This window comes from Podarcis raffonei, chromosome 15 (genome assembly GCF_027172205.1).
Source record: "Podarcis raffonei isolate rPodRaf1 chromosome 15, rPodRaf1.pri, whole genome shotgun sequence".
Lineage (NCBI taxonomy): Eukaryota > Metazoa > Chordata > Lepidosauria > Squamata > Lacertidae > Podarcis > Podarcis raffonei.
This window is the reverse complement of record NC_070616.1, coordinates 21,519,454-21,543,807: the sequence shown is the minus strand read 5'-3', so window position 1 is coordinate 21,543,807 and position 24,354 is coordinate 21,519,454. Positions and strand designations below refer to the sequence as shown.

At 44.8% G+C, this 24,354-nt stretch overlaps 1 protein-coding gene across 10 annotated transcripts in view; it reads left to right on the top strand.

Moving 5' to 3' along the window:
• The window catches only part of GRAMD1B (GRAM domain containing 1B), a 209,906-nt gene that overhangs the window by 126,564 nt on the left and 58,988 nt on the right, over positions 1-24,354 (top strand). For 9 of the 10 annotated variants that reach the window (XM_053367385.1, XM_053367386.1, XM_053367388.1 and 6 more), the window contains one exon: positions 23,030-23,240. In XM_053367385.1, coding sequence (XP_053223360.1) covers positions 23,030-23,240 — 211 coding nt within the window. Of the gene's footprint in view, positions 1-14,761; positions 15,153-23,029; positions 23,241-24,354 lie in introns of those variants that run through there. The other variant, XM_053367393.1, reaches the window with a different exon arrangement.

Below are 24,354 nucleotides of genomic sequence, written 5' to 3'. Positions count from 1 at the left end.
TTTCATACGTGTGAGCATTATTTCAGCTGATGAGTGAATTCTCACCGCTTGCAGCTGTTCAAAACTGCACCACAAGCTTTGATCAAATGGCGCTCCCAGAGCTGTTCAGTCATGCAAAGGGCAGCCCCGAGGAATTTTTCAGCTCTCATGCAAGTGGCCCTTAAACAAAGATGTCACGGGACTTCTAGTTAGGAAGATTGTGTTATCGCCTCCTTCCTGATGCAGTGAATGGTCAATATGCTTAGCTTGTGTACATTTTCAGCTTTGCGCGGAACTGTACCTCTTGCAGTTCATGGCCATTCAGTCCTGCTGTATCCATATACACACAAACTTGATGGAGCAAGTTCTGGTGGTCCAAGATAAGTGTATAAAAGAGGCACAAATCCTCTTCTACAGGGAATTGGTGGTGGACAAATAAGAACATAAGAAGAGCCTGCTGGATCAGGCCAGTGGCCCATCTAGTCCAGCATCCTGTTCTCACAGTGGCCAACCAGATGTCTTTGGGAACCCCCCAAGCAGGACCCAAGCACAAGAACGCTCTCCCCTTCTGTGGTTTGCAAGTGATATTTAGAAGCATTAATGGATGGATGGCGGCTAACAGATTGAAGTTGAAGTACAAGACAGAAGTACTGTGTTTGGGGGACAGGAGGCGGGCGGGTGTGGAGGACTCCCTGGTCCTGAATGGGGTAACTGTGCCCCTGAAGGACCAGGAGCTGCCCATGGAGGCGCAGGTCAAGGCTGAGACCCTACCTGCCTGCAGACTGTCTCACCAGAGTGGTGCATGGTCTGGTTATCTTCCGCTTGGACTACTGCAATATGCTCTACGGGGGGCTACCTTTGAAGGTGACCTGGAAACTACAACTAATCCAGAATGCGGCAGCTAGACTGGTGACTGGGAGCGGCCGCCAAGACCACATAACACTGGTCTTGGCTCCCAGTACGTTTCCGAGCACAATTCAAAGTGTTGGTGCTGACCTTTAAAGCCCTAAATGGCCTCAGCCCAGTATACCTGAAGGAGCATCTCCACCCCCATCATTCTACCCGGACACCGAGGTCTAGCGCCGAGGGCCTTCTAGCGGTTCCCTCACTTCGAGAAGCCAAGTTACAGGGAACCAGGCAGAGGGCCTTCTCGGTAGTGGCGCCCTCCCTGTGGAATGCCCTCCTACCAGATGTCAAAGAGAACAACAACTACCAGACTTTTAGAAGACATCTGAAGGCAGCCCTGTTTAGGAAAGCTTTTAATGTTTGATGTATTACGGTATTTTAATATTTTGTTGGCAGCCACCCAGAGTGGCTGGGGAAGCCCAGCCAGATGGGCGAGGTATAAATAATAAATTATGATTATGATTATGATTATGATTATGATTATTATTATTATTGCATCTGATTCTGGAGGCAGAGCATAGCCACCGTGGCTCTTTGCCATTAATAGCCTTCTCCATAAATTTGTGCAGTCCTCTTTTAAACCCACCCATGTTGGTGGCCAGCATTGCCTCCTGTGGGTGTGAGTTCCATAGTTGAACTATGTGCTATGTACATAAGGACTTTCATTTACCTTTTTTTAATGATTTTTATTAAATTTTCCACTTTTATCATAATCACATTTTGCTACACAATTCTATAACTTAACACATTACTCTATAAGAGCATCGACCTCCTTCCTTCCCTCTTTCTGACTTCCACACACCTTTCTATATTCTCCGCGTTTCTATAATCACATGTTTACCTTCTATCTTATTATAATATTTCACCTTGTTATCGGTAAATCAGTTCCTTATGTTTACATTACCAAACATTTCAGTTCAAACCTACAAACGTTTTCAGGTGTTTACAATTTTCTTTCATATAAAGTATAAATTTGTTCCAGTCCTTTTGAAACAGTTCATCACACTGATTCCGGATCTTTCCTGTCAACTTGGCCATCTCTACGTACTCCACCATCTTAACCTGCCAATCTTCCCGTGTTGGGAGTTTCTGCTGTTTCCATTTTTGAGCCAGGAGTATCCTTGCAGCCTTTAATCTAAAAATCCCACATGCTGCAACCTTTCCTCATAGGAAAAAAACAGGAGGGGAAATGTTTGAGGGTCGGCAACAATGCAGGACGGATCTTTGCTGCCGGAGCCCAGATTTTTGGTGCTCGTGAGAAGAGAGGCCAACGTTGTTATTTTTACTAGGCCCGCTGAATTTGTGCAGCCACATGCAGCTTTGTCCCCAGAGGAGAAAACAAATAAACATGGTCTTGCAGTGTAAAGGCTGCTGAACCAGAAAATGCTGAGCAAATAACTCGCAGCGCACCCCTAGAATGGTCCAAGTGGAAATCGGAAGCTCAAAACAAGCAGAGAGAACACTCGGCTTTCATTAAAACAGTTCAGGGCTCGCTTAAATGTTGCATCAGCAATCTGCCACCACTTTGGCCCCATCTATGCACAGATTTTTCCCATGCAGTGACCACAAAGTGATTTGTTAGGTTCACATGGCAATGCTGTTTTCCTGATTATGCCCCCTTGTGGTGAGATGAATGGCAAGCAGGCACATTTTCTACATCCTGTGAGTTGTGTCTGAGCATGGAATAAACAAATGTGAATTGAAATTGGAAGGGCAGAGCTTTAGTAGGAGGAGATTCCCCACTAGTCCTACCAGTAAATTCAAGCTTCCCTCCCACGGAAAGGTCCTTTCCACTTTGCACTGCTTTTTTCTTCATCATGAGGGCATGAGTCCCTTTGCCATCACGTGCGCCTTCTCAGTAAATGCATTACCACCACCCCTCCCCGCATGTATTGTCCAGAGAACCGCAGAGCGGACATGCTAAAACGAAGTGCAAGAATTCCCATTGAAAACAATGAGACCTTATCTGAAATAATGGGAGCTGTGAAGGTCAGTTCAGATGACAAGGCTCTATTGAAACAAATGCAATGCTTGTATGTTAAATGTGATGAAAAGTTGGTGAGATATTAACTGCCCACTTGAATAACTTTCCGTCTTGGAATAGAAAGTGGAGAGAAAAGAGTCTGAAAAATATTCTCATGGCCAGGCTTTTGCATTGTTCGTGGTGCTAGAGGGGATTTATTTACATTTTTTTGTAGTGGGGTAGGTGGTAGAATGAGGGACACGGGTGGTGCTGTGGTCTAAACCACAGAGCCTAGGGCTTGCTGATCAGAAGGTCGGTGGTTCGAATGCCCGCAATGGGGTGAGCTCCCGTTGCTCGTGCCCTGCTCCTGCCAACCTAGCAGTACGAAAGCACATCAAAGTGCAAGTAGATAAATAGGTACTGCTCTGGCGGGAAGGTAAACGGTGTTTCCGTGCGCTGCTCTGGTTTGCCAGAAGCAGCTTAGACATGCTGGCCACATGACCCGGAAGCTGTACACCGGCTCCCTCGGCCAGTAAAGCGAGATGAGCGCTGCAACCCCAGAGTCATCCGCGGGTCCTACTTTACCGTTACCTTTAGGTGGGAGAATGATGGCAATGAATAGGGGAACGCTTTGAAGATAAAGGTGACGAGAAGGCGTGTGTATGACTATGCTCATGCCACACATTTAAAGTACCGTGATACCACTTTGAGCAGCCATGGTTTCCCCCAAAGAATCCTGGGAACTGTAGTTTGTTAAGGGTGCTGAGAGTTGTTAGGAGGCTCTTATTCCTTTCCCAGAGCTACAGACAATCCCTCTTTATAGGGAACTCTGGGAATTGCAGCTGTGTGAGGGGAATAAGGGGACTCCGCTAGATTGGTGTAGAAAAAGCAATTTATCTGTGTTGTGTATGCGATATAACATTGTGCCACCAGATGGCACTGTGGAATCCCGTTTTTCCCTACCGGATTTCCCTGTTTAAATTTACAACGGGCTTAACTGAAACACTTCTTCGATGTGTCTAGATCCAGCCAGGGTCTTCTAACAGCCCACAGCACCCTTAACAAACTGCAGCTCCCGTAATGCTTTGGGGGAAGCCATGGCCATTTAAAGTGGTATCATAGGGCTTTAAACGTATGGTGTGAATGTGTCCTAGCCTGACTTTCTTCTGTTTTGGGGATCTGCAGGTTGGGGTGCATTCCTCAAATCCTTTGCCAGCCCTCTTGTTTCCTAGCCTACCAATTATGAAGTGGTCCAGAATGTCTGTAACTTCCTGCCCTCCTGCAAACAGCTGTTCTTGCAGTGTGATGAAATGTCAGCAGCAATGAGATTTGCCTTCAATGCAATACTCAGTCAGAGTGCAAGAAGCCTGCACCTTTGTGCACTCTTCTTGTATAGGCTTCAGTCTGAGGCCACAACCTCCCCATGCATGTAAAGTGCTGTGGTGCCACAGTCCTGATTTCCCCCAAAGAATTCCTGGAGCTGTCATTTGCTAAGGGTGCTGAGATTTCTTGGGGACCCTTATTCCTCTTCCAGAGCTGCCGCTTCCAGAGTGGTTTGGCAATCTGTGCCTCTTCACAGAGAATTCTTGCAAGCGTTCGCCCATCTTCAGTGTGGGTAGCAGCAATGGTAATACAGGCATCAAATCCCACACAGGACTTGGCTTTTATAACAAAGCTGACGAGCTGCAAATGCGGTGTAGACGTTCAAGGCTTCATGATTCTTTTTCTTCTTCTCCTCCTTCCTTGGGAGTAAAGATTGGGCAAACAGAATGTCATGGGGAGACTGCTCTGAGCCACTGAAGAGCAGAAATTTGCACGCTAACATTCATGAGTGGATAGAAGAAAGCATGGTTGGCTTTGCATGCAGTGACTGAGCTTACTGCTTTTAGCAGGATGCAAATCTAGCCATCAAGAATTTGGCTGGACACTTGTGCTCAACTTTGGGGGTGAGTGGGGAGGCCCTTGCACGTGTTGTGTACATTACAGCAGCATCCTTTTAAGACCATTGACTTAATCACTTTCCTCGACTGATGTGCTCTTTCTACTTGTGGAGTAGAAATACACTTGCCTTCAGAATGCTCTGCTTGCTCAGCACAGATCTACCTTAGATCTACCTCTGTTGCTGGTAATCTACAGAGATTCCTGCCTGTGAATCGGTGGTGGTGGTTGGTGCCCCTTGGGGCTGTTAGGATGAAGGCCAGGGCAGTGAATTATTGGGAGTTAGAGAGTCAGGAGTGGCAGGGTTAACCTGTGACGGGAGCTTTTTAATTGTGGTTCCCTGGTTGTGGAATGCCCTCCCCGGTGAGGTGCGCCTGTCTCCATCCTTAATAGCCTCCAGGAAGAATTTGAAAACACCCCTGTTTACCCAGGCATTTGGTAGCTGAAGGATACTGTTCCTGGCAATCCTGTGCTCACTGGACAGAAGAATAGTTTCAATTGCAATTGCGTTTTGATGCTTTTTATGGTATTTTTGTTTTTTTAGAGTGTCTATTTTAGAATGCTTTTGTTTTTAAATTGTGTATCCGTTTGCCACCCTAGGCACCTTGGAGAGGAAGGAAGGCCTATAAATAAAATAAATAACAATAGGCAGAGCAATAAATTGACCTAAACTAGACGGTTTCATTAACCATGTCAGCACTTACCGGCTTGCATCTCTCGGTTCTGAGATCCCTCTTCCACCGTCTTCCTTTTCCTATGTCCTTTCATCTCTTTCATCTCTTTCTCTTCCCTGTTTCGCTCAGCTACAGTGCCCAGAGTTCCCTGCGAAGAGAGGAATTGGTTGTTATACCATTCTGGGAATTGTAGCTCTGGGAAGGCAGTTCTCAGCTCACTTCTCAGCATCTCTCAGCACACTTAACAAGCTACAGGTCCCAGGATTCTTTGGGGTGGGGGTGGGATAATGACTATTGAAAGCGTTATCATAGTGCTTGGGGTGCGTAATATGAATGTAGCCTAAGTCCTTACTTAGAAGCCGGAAAAGGGTAATGGGAAGTTATGAGTTGTAGCCAACTCAATTCCACTCAGAGTAGATCCATCGAAATTAGTATGAGTAATGCCCATGGGCCTAAGCTCTGGTTGCAACCCTCTCAAGTGCATCACTGAAAGCTGGATTCTGTTCAGCACCCAAAACACTTCAAGAGGCCAAGTCTGAGCTGACTGAAGGAACGACAGGATGTTCTACCATTTTTTTGTGATTATCGCTGGACAAATAGCAAGGGTTAATGAAAAGCCCATATTGTATAGAATCAAGTGTGTTTTAAAGGGACAGTTGGTGCATTTTCTCCCCTTCACTGGGCAGCCGGTTTCGATGCTAGAAAAGGCAGCATGATCGAAAGAGACAATTGCCATATAGCCCTGGAGAGCCATTATCAGACTGAGAAATCTTCCCATCTCCTTACTTTTCAGAATACAAATGTGGCAACAAAGCAATATATTTTAGGCTGGATTGATAATCTGTATGTGTTTGTTTCTCCTTTATGGGGTCAGAAGGATCAGGCAGAGGCAAATAGTACTACTTCAGTTCTCTGGGAAATACCCTTAGCCCAACAGAGAAAGCACCATGTATGTTGGCATTTGCAGCAGTTTTTCAGCAGTGCCAGAAACACTTGTGCTTGCCAGGAGCACAGATGCAAAAAAATGGATATTTGTGTTCATCCAGTGAATATTCTCCACCAGAACAGAAAACAGAAACGTGTGAAGCAGCTCTGGGTGTTCTCTTTTGGTGAGAAACATATTGGTGAGGAAACAAATGGGGGAAGACATTAGCATTTGCTCCAATGTTCAATGTACTCTGTTTTCTGGTACTTCAAAGCCCCCTTTTCTTATTTTGGACAGATTGGGAGGCAGGATCGACTTTTAACATCTTCTGAATGTGCACAGCTATCCTGTCAGTTTCAGATTCCATCCACATAACTCTTAAAACCAAATCTCTCTGTGCCATGGTTGGAAAAGCATGACTGTAAATGCACACACATGGACCCACTGTTCCAACACTCTGCTTTCATTATGTTCTCTCGACCTCCTCAGTTAGCAACATCTGCTCTGAGCAGAGGAATGTAGGCTATCCCCAAGTGTTTTTCATATATTTTATAAGATCAGCAACCAGCACACCCTCTTTCGGAAGCCTTTGCTGGTCTTACTTTTGACAGAATGAAAGAATACAGTGGTACCTCGGGTTACATATGCTTCAGGTTACATACGCTTCAGGTTACAGACTCCGCTAACCCAGAAATAGTGCTTCAGGTTAAGAACTTTGCTTCAGGATGAGAACAGAAATCGTGCTCTGGGGGCGCAGTGGCAGCTAAAGTGGTGCTTCAGGTTAAGAACAGTTTCAGGTTAAGAACTGACCTCCAGAACAAATTAAGTACTTAACCCGAGGTACCACTGTATATCGTTCTGCAGCACAGGCATAAGCAAGAATTTTGTTGAGATTTATTCCTTTATTCCTTAACTTTATATACTGCTTGATTATTTTTAAAAACCCTCAAAGTGGTTTGCAAAAAGAAGAAATAAAATTATTATTCCCCAAATCTATTGAAAACATAAAAAAAAATGATAAGCAAAAAAGCAGATTAAAATGTCTGTTGCTAGACAAAGGTCACACTTGATGATCTTCATGGCCAAGCAGGGATTTGAACCCTTGTCTCCCACGTCCTAGTTGGACAATCTAACTACCACACCACACTGGCATAGAACAGTGCATGAATCAGCATGATTCAGTCCGTGGAACGGAACATGAATCAGCAGCGTTCCTGACAAGATAACGGGAAGATAGCTGGCAGGGTGGTGGGGGTGTAAAATCAGTGAGGTGAGGCTAAGGAGATTCTGAGGTGGTGTTAAACTGAGAATAAAGCTCTCCATCGAACCTATAATTTGAAAGTGCTCTTTCTTCCCCTTCCCACATACTTAATTGCTGTTGCTATTTCTCTTCGTTTGCACTTGCCTTGCTGTCGTCTTCCTTGTAATGTCAATGTGGGGCTGGCATCCTGCATTTTTAGAGGCACTTCTGTAGCCTTTCAGCCCTCTCGCTTTATCTTCAAGTCAAGTCGTCTGGGCTCCCCTGTAAAACGGCATCACAAAAAATGCTTATTGAGCACAAAACATGGTAATGTCTCTGCCCTGGTTCAGGGAAGTGTTTGAAAGTGTTCCTCCTCCTGAAATACATTTCCTTTAAACAAAAGGTGCAATCACATCCTAATCAAAAGGGCCTGTCAGGATAGATGCTGCTCCTCCCTGTCCCTGCTGGGCTTGAAACGTTTGCTGGTGGTGCTTCAGAATGACTTTCTGGGATGTCCCTGTGCGCCATGTTGACTTGTGATTTTGTGCGGGGAGCCTTATCCATTCTCCTCCTTTTATTCATTTATACCCTGCCTTTTCTTCCAGAACTGGGACTTAATGCCGAAATTAAATCAAAACAAACACAGATAAAACACAGAAAGCGAAAAATGTATAGAAACAATAGTTTAAAAGTAATTAAACCACAATGGAATAAAAATGATGTATTGTTGTTTCAATTTCTGTGATTTTTAAATCCATATTATGGAGACTTTTGAAGACTGCAAGTGTTGTTTTTCGCCTTGGCAGCTAATTGTTTGGGAATAAGAGTTTGCAGGCTGTAAGTGTCTGGAATGTGCAAGATGAATAAATAAGCAGTGCATAATGTGTGATTTAAACTTGCTAACTAGCCATGACCCTCTTTTCTGTATCTTCCCATAATTTGGGAACCGGTGATCTAGATCGTTAAAGCTTCTTATCTGGGACTTCAGGTAGACATCTGTGTTTTAGAAATGGGGGTGTTGCTTGATATGCTTGTGTTGTGTGCATTGCTCTGTTAAGGAGAGCTAATTAGTTCCTTTTAGCGCAGTCTCCTTGCAGAGGTAGCTGACCTCTTGTTAATCCTAGATTAAGTTCTTAACTGAGAACTGGCTCTTTGTGTGTCCCACTTAAAGTTGTTGACACTCTGCTCTCGAAAGATCTTTTTGCTGCCTCTCCTTACTTCCCTTCCAGCACCTGTGAGTGCAGTTGTACAGTATCTACTCTGTTCCCGCTACTGTTCCGTGTGAAGCCGAGTTTGCCAGCCATAGCCTCTCCTGCTACAAAACAATCACAAACATTGGCTTTATTTTACTTGTGAGCAAACTGAGGGAAGTGACTGGGAGGGATGTTAATCATATGAAGCTGCCTTGCATTGAGTCACTTCATTGGTCCATCAGCATCTTCTGCTCTGGTAGCAACCCTCCATGTCTCAGACAAGCCCGATACCCAAGTGAGATTCCAGGGGTTCCAGGCATTTTGCCCAGGGCTCATGTTCCCTTTTGGAAATGAGGCACAGCAGAGACTGTGGTGTCTTTATGATCTATGGTTTATTTACACACATTTTTACAACCTGAGCCTACGCTGGAGTGGTTCACAGCATTGAGGAGGTCTTGCTTCTCCCATGGCAGCAGTTGTGGATTCAAACAGAAATCAACCATCATGCTTTTACCCTTTCTCCAGCTTTGCTGATTTTACCATCCTGCTTTTTCCTCCCAGGCCACATCACAGCCAACTTTTAAAATTGTATTTCATGCTCTGCCTTTTTTTTCAAACTAACCCTGAGCTGAAGGTTACTTTTGGGTACAATTCTAGCTAACATTTCTCAGTTATCTTCTTCCCCACTCGCTTTTCTTGCGAAACCTCAGAAATCATTTCACTTAGAGACAAGCGGTTGGGTGAGAGGTTGACGAGCTTTTCTCTTTCGACAGAGATGTTGCTTCCATGGAGGATCTGGTTGGGGTCAGGGAGGAGATTTTACTCAGGGCTCACCTGCTAGCAAATCCTGCAGAGTTTTTGTTTGCATTTTCTTCCAGCAGTTCTGTAGCATCATGGTTCCTTTACCAGTGGCTGCAAATTCATGAATGGTAACGAGCTGAAATTTTCATACATTTCCTATGCAACCCACCTTACCCCAGGAGGTCAAGGTGGGTGTCATATTCTGCAAGTAGCTTCCTGTTCCCAAGGCTTGCTTGCCACTTGAGGCTGTCTTTTGGACCAACCTTGAGAATGCCCTCGGCAAAGTGAGACACCAAGCAACATTTCGGACCTCAATAGAAGAAAATGTGTGCATTTTTAAATTTCGGGGAAAAGATGAACCTTTGAGTACAACACCCTATGCGTCAGGTCTAGTATCCGCTCCATCAGGCCTCCTCTCTCCTCATCAGTCTCCTGGGGACAGCCATTCCATCAGACTGCTTCAATGAGAGAGATAGGAAGCAGGGCTCATTTCACCAGCTTTGCTGGAGGCTCAGCTCTGTTGGGCACTGCCAGTGTTAGAAATTAGCCAGGCGCCAGGTGTGTTTTGTGACTAGCGTGGCTCCCACTGCAACCTTGTGAAAATCTTTGGATGCTGGGATGGCAACTGGGGAAAGCAAAATGTCACGTTAGAGAAGGATCTGAAATATTATCTTTGAAGCCTGAATTTGTTTTATTTTGCATTGTTTTATTTGATGTTTTAAAGTGTTGTAAATCATTTTCAGATTTGTTCTCTAAAATATAAAGTGGTATAGAAATGAATGAATAATCACAATATTCATCGGGGGGAAATGGTGCCCATTGTGGTGACCGTAGACTAGGTTTAAGGCGTGATTTGGTAACTAGCTTATATATCTGACTTTGTAGCACTGGGCACTCCTGCCCCTGAACTGTGCCAGCTGCATTATGGGAACAATTGTTAAGAAATTATTGCCTGAGTTTTTGTTTTTATTTTCCTCTTCTGTCCCTCTGAGCCTGTGGGTAGGGACTGTCTTGTTTTGAAGCTCTGGGAGCAGTGGTAGACCTTGGGACCTCAATTTTCAGCAGCACCCTGTGAGATGGCAAAATTCTGTGGTCCCAGTTCCCCACCCGCCGCCTCTTGCTTTCTATTCTACATCATAGCTGCAGTGACCCTGAGGCTCTGTGCCCAGGGCGACTGAACAGGTTGCACTCCCCTAAATTCGCCTCCTGGGAGCCCTTTTGGATGAAGTGCAGTGTACAAATGCTCCAAATAAATAAATATTGTAAGGTACTATCCTGTGGAAATGTGATCAACTTAGAAAAAGGGGAAATAAGGCTAAAGTACAAAGCTATTGCCTGTTTAAAATTGGAGGAATTCAGAAGATTTCATCTCTAATGGAGTTTTATCGGGTGGACTTCTTTTACACTCTAAAGTCCATGGTTTGGTTTACGAGGCTGCCAGAAAACATTCTCAGTTGATGCATTAAATTTTCCTCTACTGAGGCAGGATCTTTACAATCCTGACTGCTGAGTGACTGGACTGCCTCTCACGCTTTCCTCATCAGCCTCGGGCTTTAATTACCTGGACAGGCGAGTCATTTCCCATCACCTGAGAGATGTAATATTAATGGAGGAGATGGGGTTACAGCTGAGGCAGCTAAACAGAACCCTTGGCAAAATTGTGGGGGGAAAGGGACTGTGCTAAAGTATCTGTGGCCTCAGTTTCTGCTACCAGGCAAAAAGTGCCTTTCCGTCGTCCACATGCTTTGAAATTTCTTCTGTGTGTGGCAATAATTTCATTTCCATGTGAATTGCCCAAGAAGATGAATTGCTTGAGAATTGTAAAACAACAACTGACAGACAGAGCATGGAAACCTCTTGTTAAAGAATCTGATTCCAACACGTTTTGATGATGTTGATGAATAGTCAAAGAACACAGAAAACAGAGAAGCTTTTCAACAAAGATAAAGGCTGGACATGACCATGGTTCCTTGTTACGATACTGAATGAATCAGATGCATTTTCTTCCCCAAACTTGTCTGCTCTATAAGAAATGCCTGTACTGTGGGAGGGATGGGGGGGGTAGTACTTAAAATTAGAGATGAGGACTTAACAAGCCTGAGAACACTTTGTGAGTTTATGGCAAAGGTGAGATTTGAACAAGGATCTTGCAGGTTCCTAAATCAGTTCCTAAACGGATACATTTGTACAGAAATAATTACCAAAAATAAAAAACCCTATGCATCAGACAAGTTTTCTGCAATTTGGTTTATTTTTTAATATTGCCCCCCCCCCCATAATTTTTATTCTTTTGCAGGTAAATACAAGAACAACCTATAACTACAGTAACTTGTCCAGTGGTACATTCTTATTAAGTTTCATATGCAGTACACAGCTTCCATCTTCCCTTAAGTCAAAGGGATATCTTGAAAGATACTTTGGGATGAACAATCTGAATCTCCTTTAAAGCAATATCCCCTTGTATACATTTTCGATGCTCCTCCGTGTTGTTTTGTATTCTAATGAAACTAGTAAGAATAGTTTTTGTAACAACATGGATAATCGCCAAACGCCAAACAGTTAACACGCACCAGAGAACTTGTAACTGTGTGCTACTTATGCTTTAACACCCTCTTCCAAAAATCAACCTCTTGGCTTTTATTCCTGCTTTTTATGTTTGTCTCAAAACATGCAACACTCTGCAATCAAAGTGCCAAAGAGAGCAGAGAGTAATAAACAATTCTTAAAAGTGAGCAAAATTCTCCATATACAGAGCTTGCAGTTCATGTGTGCCGGTTTAAGTATTTATGGTTAAGCAAAGACCCGAAGGTTTCTGAAAGTATGTATTATTCTGCCATGGCAGCAATTTGCTGTTCGCTGCAGTTCTTAAGTGCTGCCTCTTCTATTATTAACGTTCCTTCCATCGTTGTCTCCAGCATTTATAGGATGCATTCTTTGCTAGGACTGGCACTCAAAAGTGGGATGTAAGATAACTTGCTGTCTGGGTTTGTCTTGCCATTGGTAGAGCGAAGCAAGCGGCTGGTGCATTTTCTTTTGTTTCTCAGCGCAGTGGGCTGGACTGCTTTTACAGCTAAGCACTGGTCCAGATGTACGCTAGAAGGGTTTGAGAGCATGTCATGAAATAGTGTTTCCCTGTCCTGCTGGTCTCGGAAATTTCTGGGTTACAATAAGCTGTGTGGAACTCAAAAGCTTTGGTCTTTCCGATAACAGTAATCATCTCAGGGCTGCTGATGACTTCTAATCTTTAAACGTCCTTCAAACTTCTTCACAGATTTGAGGGTTATAAATGATCCCTAAAACTATATACGTTAAAGAGCCGCTGCTTGAATGTTTTAAGTTTTAAATCTCACAGTAGATGGAGCCCCCCAAATCCTACTTAACATGCATGTGCCATCGGAACGCTAAGGCAGAGGGATCTTAATTTATGAGTCCATCATTAAAGAGAAGTTGTCATAAAGCTTTTGCCGTAGACTTGGTGGAGTGCCTCTTGTCACAATCCACCTTCAGCCGCTTCTCTCTAGCCTAGCCCAAGATCTGTGTTTGCCATGAATTCTGTGTGGTGGGCTGGTTAAGAACGTTTGACTAGGACCTCGGATTCTGGGTTCGAATTCAGTCACACATTGGGTGTCCCTGGGCCAGCTACTGCATCTCAACCTTGCCTACCTCACAGGATTGTTGTGAGGAAGAATCAGGAGGGAACCATGTACCCCACCTTGAGCTCCTTGGAGGAAAGGTGAGATGGAAAATGGAACCAGCATCTTCAGGGCTGTTATTGCTTGTCCTCCTGCAGGATTTGCTAGTTCTTCCCTCTAGTCCAGAATCACGCCTAAGTTGTAACTGTGAATTTGGCACATGGTGCTGCTATAATTTCAGTTAATGTCTCCTGCTACTGCTGGTTTCTTCCTGCTAACCAGACAACAAATGTGTGTCAGGACATCTCTTTGCAGGGTAGATAGCAAGAACTGAGCACTGTCTGGAAAGAGATAGATGGTAGACCTATCTTTAAAATATTGCATCTGGAAGTCGTGATGGTTAGGATTTATTTGTCGCTCACAATGTAATGCCTTTTGAACTCAAGACATTTCCATCAGTATTCTTCAGATTCTGGCTCCTGGTTTGAGTGTGTGACATGTTTTTCTTCTGTAGGTGTACATGTTAAGAGTCCCTCCATGCCTTCCACAGCAGTTATGTTTGTTGTGGTTAGAATGATGTTAGCAGTGAGTAAGCAAAGTGCAAATGGATGACGGCCATCCTTATATTGGCCACTTTCACACCATACTTTTAAAGCACATTGAAGCCACTTGAAAAAGTCATGGCTTCTCCAAAGAATCCTGGGAAGAGTAGCTTGTTAAGGATCCTGAGATTTCCCCCCTATTCTCCTCACAGCGCTACATTTCCCAGAGATCCCTGAGGGACTGATTTCTAAATCACTCAGAGAATTGTAGCTCTACAAGGGAAACAGGCGTCTCCTAACAATTCTCAGTACCCTTAACAAACTACAGCTCCCAGAATTCTTTAGGGGAATCAATAGCTGATTGAAGTGTATCACAGTGCTTTAAATGTTTGGCGTGAAAGTGGCCATCCTCAGGTATTTGAGGACATGTTGTGTTTACGGTTTAAATGGCAGTCATTGTTTATATGCTGGTGTTGCACTTGTGTTGTTCACACAAAGCATGGCACCGCTCATCAATTTAAGGTTGGAGAGCACAGAAGGTGCTTGTGAAGCCCGTAGCATTCCCACCCCACCCCCTACTGATTTTTTTAAAAGGAGAGTTCTGCTGGTCAGGGTAAGAGCTTATTTATCCCCTGGTAAAATATACCACTGCTGGGATGCAGAATTCCGAGAAAAATCATCCTGTACCACTTTTGAATTCCCTACCCTGCTGCAAGTGAACGGCAAGATCTTGCAACGGTTGTGCTGAAATGCGCATGGTGCTGAAGTCGTCCTCTCGTTTGCCGCCGCCCCCGCCCGGTTTAACCCCTCCGGACCCGAGAGGGAACCGCTAAAACCGGAACCCCTGGCCAGCCCCGTGCAGAGCAGGCGTGCATAATTGAGGACGGCGCGACTGCACCATAGGGTTGCATTATGTAAACAGGCAGCGAGCAAGCGCTCCCTGTGTGCGCCAGTGTGTGCGCGCCTGTGCTGCTGCCTGTGTCTGTATGTGTGTGTGTGTGCGCGCGTGCGTGTGTGCGAGAGAGAGAAGGGAACAGGCAGGAGGGAGACGGCGGCACAAGCTGGCAAAAGTCTTGAGGGGGGTGCAAAGGGGCGGCCGTAGGCGAGGACCGGCTATGGCTGGGCACACGCAGCTCTGGCGCGCTGCAGAGAGAGGGGGCTCCCTTCTGGAGTAAGCCCCCCCTTCCTTGAGGGGGGGTGAGGAAGAAGGGCTTTCAAGATGGTCCGGGAGGGGCACGGCCCTTTCACCTCCTCACTGGCCCACTCCCCTCTCTGCCCCCAACCCCCACCGCCCAACTGCATGAATGAATGAACTCCCAGCTGCTCCACTGTATGCTACTAGTCCCTAATGGCTACCAGGTTAGTGGCGCGCTCTGCTCTTTCCTCCAGTCGCTCTCTGCCTGCCTCTCTCTCTGTCCGTCCGTCCGTCCGTCTCTCTTTCTTGCTCTCTGAGCGATCTAGTTGCCCATGTGCGCCTCCGCGGGTCCTTTTTGTACATGTTTATGTCGGGGACTTTCTGTGCGGAGGGAGAGAGAAAGAGAGAGAGAAAGATTGGTGCCAGAGGCATACGGTTCCCTGCTTGAATAAATCCGGAGTCCATGTTGGTGGCGCCGGCTGCTGCTTCTGTTCTCTGCTGGGGATGGGGGGAGTGTGCGGCGGAAGGCTGAGCATGAAAGCAGCCAGTGTGACATCATGTTGCAGAGATGCCTCTTCTCTCTCCCCCCCCATCTCTTCTTTGGTTGGGGTGGTAGGGTTCAGTCCCCCCCTCCATCCTCTGCAGCAGCCACCATCACACTCTCTTTGCAATTGAAGAGTGAAGCAGTGATTTCTGTGGTCTTTCTGCCTCCCTTCTTTGCTTCTGGGAAGAAGAGACAGGCAATATGCTCCTGGTGTTTTGCAGCCTTTTGAACAGAGAGAAAAGGGGTTGAAGGTGGAGATTTGGTTGATTTCTCAGTGCGTCATGCAGCAGCAGTTGGGTCTGCTCTGTGTGCGCTTGTGTGCCCATGTGCTCCCTGGCTGTGAGCTCCCCATCCCCCCCCCCAATCCTGCTTACACACACACACACACACCACTTTCCCTCTTTTTGCCTAGGGTATATTTCTCCCAAGGATGACAGGAGGAGACAAAGGGGGCTGGCTATGAGAGTCTGACACACCATCTTCTTTCACGGCTTGCAGTGCTGGAGGCGGGTGTTAGTGATGATGATGAAGGGGACTGTCTGAGATGGTTAAGGACAGGGAGGAAGATGGGCGGTGAAGGTGTGTGCCTGTGTCATTCCGCCCCCTCCACTCTCACTTCATCTGCTTGCCTTTTTTTTTGTCGTTGTCACCTTCTTCCTAGAAATGAGCACATGCGGGAAAGACTTTGCTGCACACACCCCTTTCTGCAATTGTAGCTGCACCAGGAGTAAATAATAAATCTCTGCTCAAGGGAGATGGGAGTGTCTTCTGGGGATGTGGTTCCAGCCCTGTGGGAGGAAATTAAGAGTCCCAGTATTTCATGTTAAATCTCAGGATAACTTTTTTGTTTTGTTGTTTTCTATTAATAAAGAGATGCTTAGGCTGTAAATGCAGTCTAGAGAAGCCTCCTTTTGTACTTTATTTACTTATTAACTGCATTTCTAATCCACCTGCAATGCGAGGGTTTGGACTTGATGACCCTCCCACCTCTATGATTCTGTGACCTTTTCCTCCAAGGAGCTTGAGGCGGCATACATGGCTTTCCACCTCATTTAACCCCCACAACAACCCTGTGAGGTAGGTTAGGCTGAGAGGCAGTGACTGGCTCAAGGACACCCAGGAAGCTTCATGGCTGAATGGGTGTGTGAGCCCTGGCAGGTCCTAGTTCGACACTCCCACCGGCATACCCAACTGGGAACCATCACCACGACTGATCAAGCCCTTGCAAATTGAATGCATGAGGGTGAGGATGTGCCATGGTGCAAGTGGGACATACTTTGCGCCTGTATTGCTCCTTGCCGATCTTCAATAGCCTGAAACATAGTTTGTATTTACAGTCGTATTAGTTTAAGTGTTATGTAGGTTTGGCTTGGCGAATGCAGAGCAATAGCAAAGGCTGCAGAGACTGGAGGGACAGGCAGGGGAGTGAGGTGGGAAAGAAGCAGGATAGTAAATGAAAGGAGTGTCGGATAACACCTGCAAAGTAAATGGAGTTGATCCCGCTTGCTCAACACTGAAGATCACCATGTCTTCTTTTAGCCTGTGAAAGTTGATCCCGGTTGAACTGCAGGTAGATGTTAGACGCTTGCTGCATCTCCCTGCTCCGGGAAAGACAATCTCTCTCCTGACACCCACACCCTATCCCTAGCAGGATGTAACACCCTCCAACATACATGAGAGTGTCCTCAGGAAACTCATAAACATTACATGCTGCAAAAAGAAAAAGGGATTTGGCTGTCTGTTCTGTTGCTGTCTGTACAAGCTGTTACCACTGTGTATCTGTCATGGCAAGCTGGCTCAAAGACAGGCCAGTTCCCCAAGAAATGGAGAGCTGTTGGAGGCAATAAAACTAGGCTGTTGTTTTGCGCAGATATTTTGAAATACAGTTTTGAGTTCTAATGAGTTGTGAGTCAAATTATCTCAAGGTGCAGTGGGATTCCACCTCTGGCTAATATTTTTAAGCTACACCCCCCCACCCCGGCTTGGTAATGTCTTCAAATATCCCAGCTGATCCTGTTAGGTATATGCTATTGTTGTGAATCCAAAACCCCATATTAATGTATTGAAAATTGCAAAAGAGGAAATTACCTCCAAAGTGCAAGCTAGTTTTACCAGGACTTGCAGAACATGAAATGCAGAGCTTTCTTGATATGTAGAAATAGGGATGCTTTTGGGTTGCACCGTTCATTAAGAACTGATGCCAGTGTTTCAAACTCCGATTGTTCTAGGTGCATTTTGCGACAGGGAATTTCATTAGCGCGAGCAGTTTCTGACCTCTGGCCCAAGACTTCAAATTAAAACTGCAGAGTGGAAGGAATGGAAGACCTTTTTCTGCCCTCCCCACTTCCAGCTACTCTTTGAAGACTGGAGAAGAAACCCTCTTAAGAATATTAGGGGGGGGGCAGGTGAAGGACCAGAGCACATGAAAAATGAACATAATATTTTAGCTGCAGTTCATTCATTTTCAGCTTTGTATTTTTGTTATAAAAAGTGTGCCTAGACATTCCGTTGTTGCACCCATAACCTAGGTTTAATTTACCATTTAGCTCCTGGCTTTCATATCTCAGTTTCTAACACTGACTGATGCTTAGGAAGTGTTATCAGTTTGCATGCTCTTTATGCCAATAGTCATTAGTCTAACAAGACTTATTTCCTTACTAATTTTGAGTTACCTTCTGGGAGCAGTATAGTGCACCTGGAAACAGAGAGCTATTGCTATATTGATCATAGATACACTAACTGTTGCAGCAGGAAAGGAGGATATTCTGAGAGAGTTTACATACAGATGTGTGCGGTTTTCAACTTGGAATAACTTACTTCCTGTGCTTTTGAAGAGGCAAGAAGTATGTGCTGCAGAAATGACAGATCCCTCTTACTTTCAATACTGTAGCTAAAAACTGCTATCGTATTTTCAAAGACCCTTTCAGCAGACTCCACATTCTTATTGGGAAGTTTCTACCACGGTATCTAAAGCAGGGTTCCCCAAACTTGGGTCTCCACTTTTTTTGGACTACAATTCCCATCATCCTTGACCACTGGTCCTGCTAGCTAGAGATGATGGGAGTTGTAGTCCAGCAACAGCTTTGGGAAACCCTGATCTAAAGCCAAAGAAATCCTTTTATTGTTTTTAACCTCTTTGCAAGCCTGAGCTCATTCTGAGCTTTAGCTCCCTTGACATTCACCCTGCAACTGTTGGCTACTCTTGTGTACTCCTTTGTGATTTTGCATTTCTTATAGATGCCCTTATTAAATCTCAGCTCATCTATAAGCTCCTTTTGCAGCCATACTGGTTTCTTTAGATGCCTCCCATTTTTCTTTCTTGTCTGCATTTGGGCCTTCAGTATTTCACCTTAAAGAAAACCCTATCTTGGACTCTTTTCTCTTTTAGTATTTCTGACTCTGGGATCTCACCCAGTTGTTCCTTTAGCTGTTTGAACTTGGCCTTAAAGTCCAGAGTGCATGTCTGACTATACTCAGCTTTCCCTTGCCTCTGTATCCTGAAATCCAGGAAGACATGATCACTAGCTCCCAAGTTTCCCAGTACTTCCACTTCATCAATAAATTCCTCCCTGTTTGTGAGGACCAGGTGCAAGATAGATGATCCCCTAGTTGCTTCTTCCACCTTCTGGGAAATGAAATTGTCCATGAGGCAATTGAAGAATTTGTTGGAGGATTTGAATGTGAAATGAAATTTGGCTGTGTCACCTGCCATAATTTAGAGGAAAGGCAAGTGAGAGGTGGCATGATAGAAGTTTATAAAGTTAAAGTACGACATGGATCAAGTGGCTAGAGAAACCCTTTTCTCCTGATGAAGCTGAATGTTGGAATATTCAGCAGAGACAACAGAAAGCACTTCTTTGTACAGCTATGAAACTCATTCCCACAGGAGGCTGTGGTGGACACCAGTATCCCTGAAGGAGCATCTCCACTGAGGTCCAGCTCCGAGGGCCTTCTGGAGGTTCCCTCACTGTGAGAAGTGAGGCTACAGGGAACCAGGCAGAGGGCCTTCTCAGTAGTGGCACCTGCCCTATGGAATACCCTCCCATCTGATGTCAAAGAAATAAACAATTATCTGACTTTCAGAAGACATCTGAAGGCAGCCCTGTTTAGGGAAGTTTTTAAATGTTTGATGTTTATTGTGTTTTAATATTCTGTTGGGAGCTGCCCAGAGTGGCTGGGGAAACCTAGCCAGATGGACAGATAATTATTATTATTACACCAAGTTGGATGACTTTAAAAGAGGATTGGACCAATTCATGAAGGGCAAGGCTATCAGTGGCTACAATGGCTGTGTTCTACATCAACTGCCAGAGGCATAATATCTCTGAATACCGGTTTCTGGAAGCCACAGGACATGAGAGTGCTGCTGCGCATGTGTCCAGTTTGCAGGCTTCCTCTAGGCACCTGGTTGGGCACTGTGAGAACAAGGTGCTGGACTAGATGAGCCATCGCCCTGATCCAGCAGGGCTCTTCTTATATTCTTCAGGACTGCTTGATGCCTTGCAGGTATAGCAGGTAGACCGTGAGAGAAGCTTTGCTATGCTGCTAGGATTGCCTCTCACTGCTGCAGGGCTCAGGAGCAAGCTGCCCTCTTTCCCTGGCTAATGAGTGGCACCCTAATGAAATGGTAAAAAGTAGGCTGTCAGCACTCTTGGAAATAGTTAACAATATCCGATGGTCAAATAGTAAGCAGTTGATTGACTAGTCTGCTAGGATTAGAGAAGAGAGTCCAGGTTAATTAACCTCACCAGTGGGAATACAATATCTACATTGGGATTTAAATCTAGTGAATCGTCACAGGAACCCTACTGTTTTCTGACTTTGTTTCAGTGGCTGCTATTTACTAGTGTACATCCACCAAATGTATATTCGTGGCTGGTGGAACAATATATTGTGATATCCAGTACAGTGGTACCTCAGGTTAAGAACATAATTCATTCTGGAGGTCTGTTCTTAACCTGGAACTGTTCTTAACCTGAAGCACCACTTTAGCTAATGGGGCCTCCTGCTGCCGCTGCGCCGCCACCGCATGATTTTTTTGCTCATCCTGAAGCAAAGTTCTTATTTCTGGGTTGGTGGAGTCTGTAACCTGAAGCGTATGTAACCTGAGGTACCACTGTATTAATATCCTTGCTAAGAAACCTTTTGAAATCCTGAAGACAAATGTTTCAAACATTATACTGTTAATAGCCTCATTCCCTTATTCCCTGGCAGAACTGTAGCATTTGAATGAAAACTATATTCATGTAGCAGTAGGAGAAAAAAGGCTCTAAAACTCCTGCAGTTTTCAAGCTTTCTACTGCAATCGCGATGTCCAGGACCGCACACACACGAGTTGCAATCATTCGTTTTTGCCACTAGTCCTGCAGCCTAAAGTTGTTCTCATAAACTTGTATGTTGTGTATCCGTTGCAGTGTTGTGTTTCCAACAAACTTATCCAGATTGCTTAGAGGGGTCATCTGGGGTTTTCAACAGCCTTTGGCCAGTTAGTTTAATAAAGTTTTATTATATATATATTTTTTCTAAAGTGGGTCAAGCTGTTTTGTCATTTCAAGCGTGGATTCCTGGTTCCTTTGCAAACCCTGGTTACTATGGGAACAACAGAAGGCATTTGTCATGGCTGTTCTTGGGTCAGATTCAAAACTCTGGGATTGAACAGGAACAGCAAAGGTTTTTGAAAGATTTGGGGTGGGGATTGAGAAAGAAGGCAAATCAGAATTGTCACACATGCCAAAGAGTGTTCCTGCTCTCTTCTGTTGTCCAGCAGAAAACTTGATATTCATGTGTCATAAACTGCTGTGAAACTTTTCCACTGATGGGTAAGAATATTAGATCATTTGTCAGAAAATCATGAATTTTGTGTTGCTTCCAGGAACCTTACTACTGATATATAGTGGGAAAACGCTGCCTCTAAAAATGTGGATGTTCCATAGAATCATAGAATTGTAGAGTTGGAAGGGACCATAAGGGACATCTAGTCCAGCCCCTGCAGTGCAGGAATCTTTTGCCACAAGCACCTGGTTGGCCATTATGAGAACAGGATGCTGGACTACATGGGCCATTGGCCTAATCCAGGCTCTTATGTCCCTAAATCTCTCTTCCTTCCTACCTTCATCAAAACAGGGAATACTACTTGTCAGGGCACACTGGCTTCTTAGAGCAGCAGTTATGTTTTCCATTTGTCTGGTCTCCACTCCGCAGGACATGATATCTGTAATGACTGTGCCACGCACAACCTTTGGAGAGTTTGTATTGAAGGGCAAACCTCTGTTAATTCATTGATGAAAATACCAAATACTGCAGCAGATGGTGTTCAATAAGATCCCTGAAAACCAGAATAGTATAGCATTGCCGGAGATGTGGGGTTTTAATACATACTTGGACATGGAGGAAACCATATGGCATGGTTAAAGTTGATCTTTCAGCCTCTACCTTACAGGACTAGCATGAGGATGAAAGAAGACAAGGAAGGGAGTATATTAGGGGAGGGAAAGAAAGCTAAGGAACCTTTAAGGAACTGCCTAGGGCTGCAATGGAAGTACCACGTGCCATGTAGAAATGTCTCACACTGAAGTCCTGTCTTTGGTATAACATGAGCAATCACCAGTTCACACTATAACCTTCAGTTAATGAGCAGCAATGTAAACCAGTCCAGTTTCGTGGGACTGTGACTGTTTTCAGTGAGGCTTCCTACCATAAAGTAGCCAGAAGATTCATGCAAAAAGTGATTTGCCAAAGGATTTCTGTCATTTCCCAGACCTGCAATTAGTTGGTCGGATTTCAAACATGTGCCTGGAGAATGAAATGATGAGTGAGAATGCCAAGAAGAGCACCCCTCCCAACACTGAACTAAAATGAAGTAAATAATTGCAGATATTCCATCCAAAAAGATGTCCATAAAATACATTAAAAACAAAACGTCAGCATATTATCATTTATAACTGCCACCTGGTTGTATTTGCATTTACAAAGAGCAATTTCGTAAACTTACAATACATCTTGCCAGTTGCAAAAAAAGTAATAGAAGTTATATATATATATATCTATATATATATCTCACACCCACACCCCATCACTGAAGTGAGTTTGCACATCGCTAATGTCACACAAAAGCGATTAAGTACATAGTTGCTGAATGTCGTTTGACCACCCTTAAGTGGTGATGTTGATAACTGCAACTTCTCACCACCACCTCCCCTTTTTTACTTCTTGTGGTTAGGCACCCTACTTTAGGAAACCCTGAGGGTGGTTTTTTTTTGGGGGGGAGCAGTTGTTGACTAGAGGTGTGGAACCCATGGCCCTCTATATGTTGCTGAACTCCAGTTCCCATGAGCCTCTGTGAGCATGGCTGATGGTCAAGGAAGATGGAGTTGTTGTACTACAATTTATGGAGGCCACAGGTCTCTGCCTCCGAGGAAGAGGATGGAGGCTCTCCTTCCAGATGCTACATCTGATAGCTCCTGTCTCTGTGTTCCTTTGGTGGCACATTGCAGACACCATGCTTATATCTGTGCTTTGTCATGTTATTGACTTGGCTCTCCTTTCCTCCCCCTTCAGCACTGCCAGTAACTCAAATCGCAGCAGTCCTGCTTGCTCCCCTATCCTGCGCAAACGCTCCCGGTCTCCAACGCCACAGGACCCCCAAGGAGACACCATGGTGGAGAAAGGCTCAGACCACTCTTCAGACAAATCCCCTTCCACGCCAGAACAAGGCGTGCAACGTAGCTGTTCCTCTCAGTCGGGTCGTAGCGGGGCCAAGAATTCCAAGGTGAGTCTGTTCACAAATAGTTTGCGTGTTCTCTCTCTCTCTCTCTCTCTCTCTCTCTCTCTCTCTCTCTCTCTCTCTGTTATGTACTCATATCGTATAGTATGGGGAGAATGACCACTTGCATCCTTCCTCTTTACACCTGCTTCCCAATTATTTTTGTTGACTCACTTCAACTAGATCCTAACTTTGCCCTCTGATAGAAACCAAACCAAACTGGTTGGCACTTGAGTAGGGCTCATTTGACAGTTTTCTTAGTTGTCTTCCTACTATCGAATATCCATGCACACACACACAGAAATTTGTGGCCCTGACAAACTTTTAATAGTAGTCATGGACTAATGTTTTAAAACTAATAAGGTCCCCAATATCGATGTGAGTTCCAGGACTTCTGAATATGGGAATCATTAGGTTTGTTAGCTAGATTTCCCAGCTTTTCTGAACCACAAATTAAAAAGGGTCAAAGGACATTATAGTGAATGATACTCGCCTAGCCTGGCCAGCAGTTTGTATGAACTTGGTTGTGAGTTCTAGAAACATCTGCAACATGTAGAGGTTCTCTTTGCAAAAAAAGAGTACATTTTGAAAGGGTTCTTTGAATGTTAAGAGCATAAGAAGTGCCCTGTTGGGTCTATCCAATTCAACGTCCTATGTCCCATAGTGGTCAGCCAGATGGCTATGTGAAACCCCAAATCAGAAATGAAAGAAATAGCCCTTTCTCACTGATGTTCCTCTGTAACTAGTATTCAGAGGCAGAGTGCCTCTGTTCTTGGATGTAACTTACAGTCCTCATAACTAGAAGCCTTACCCTCCATGAATTTGTCTTAATTCCTTTTAAAACACATTTAAGTTGGTGGCTACCGCTACACCTTTTGCTAGTGAGTTCTATAAGCTAGCTAAGCACTGTAGAAAGTTTGGAAGTCTGTGGAGGTCTTTTCTGAAAATCAAGTCTCCACCGAGAAGTCACAGCATAGCTCAAGAACTAAGACCACACTGCTATTCCCTGGACTCTTCGGCAGTCTGGTAGTCAGATTCACATCATGGTCATTCCAAATTCATATCAGGCTTACTACAGCTTCTGTAGGCTGCAAACACCACACTGGTTCTGAATTGCCTG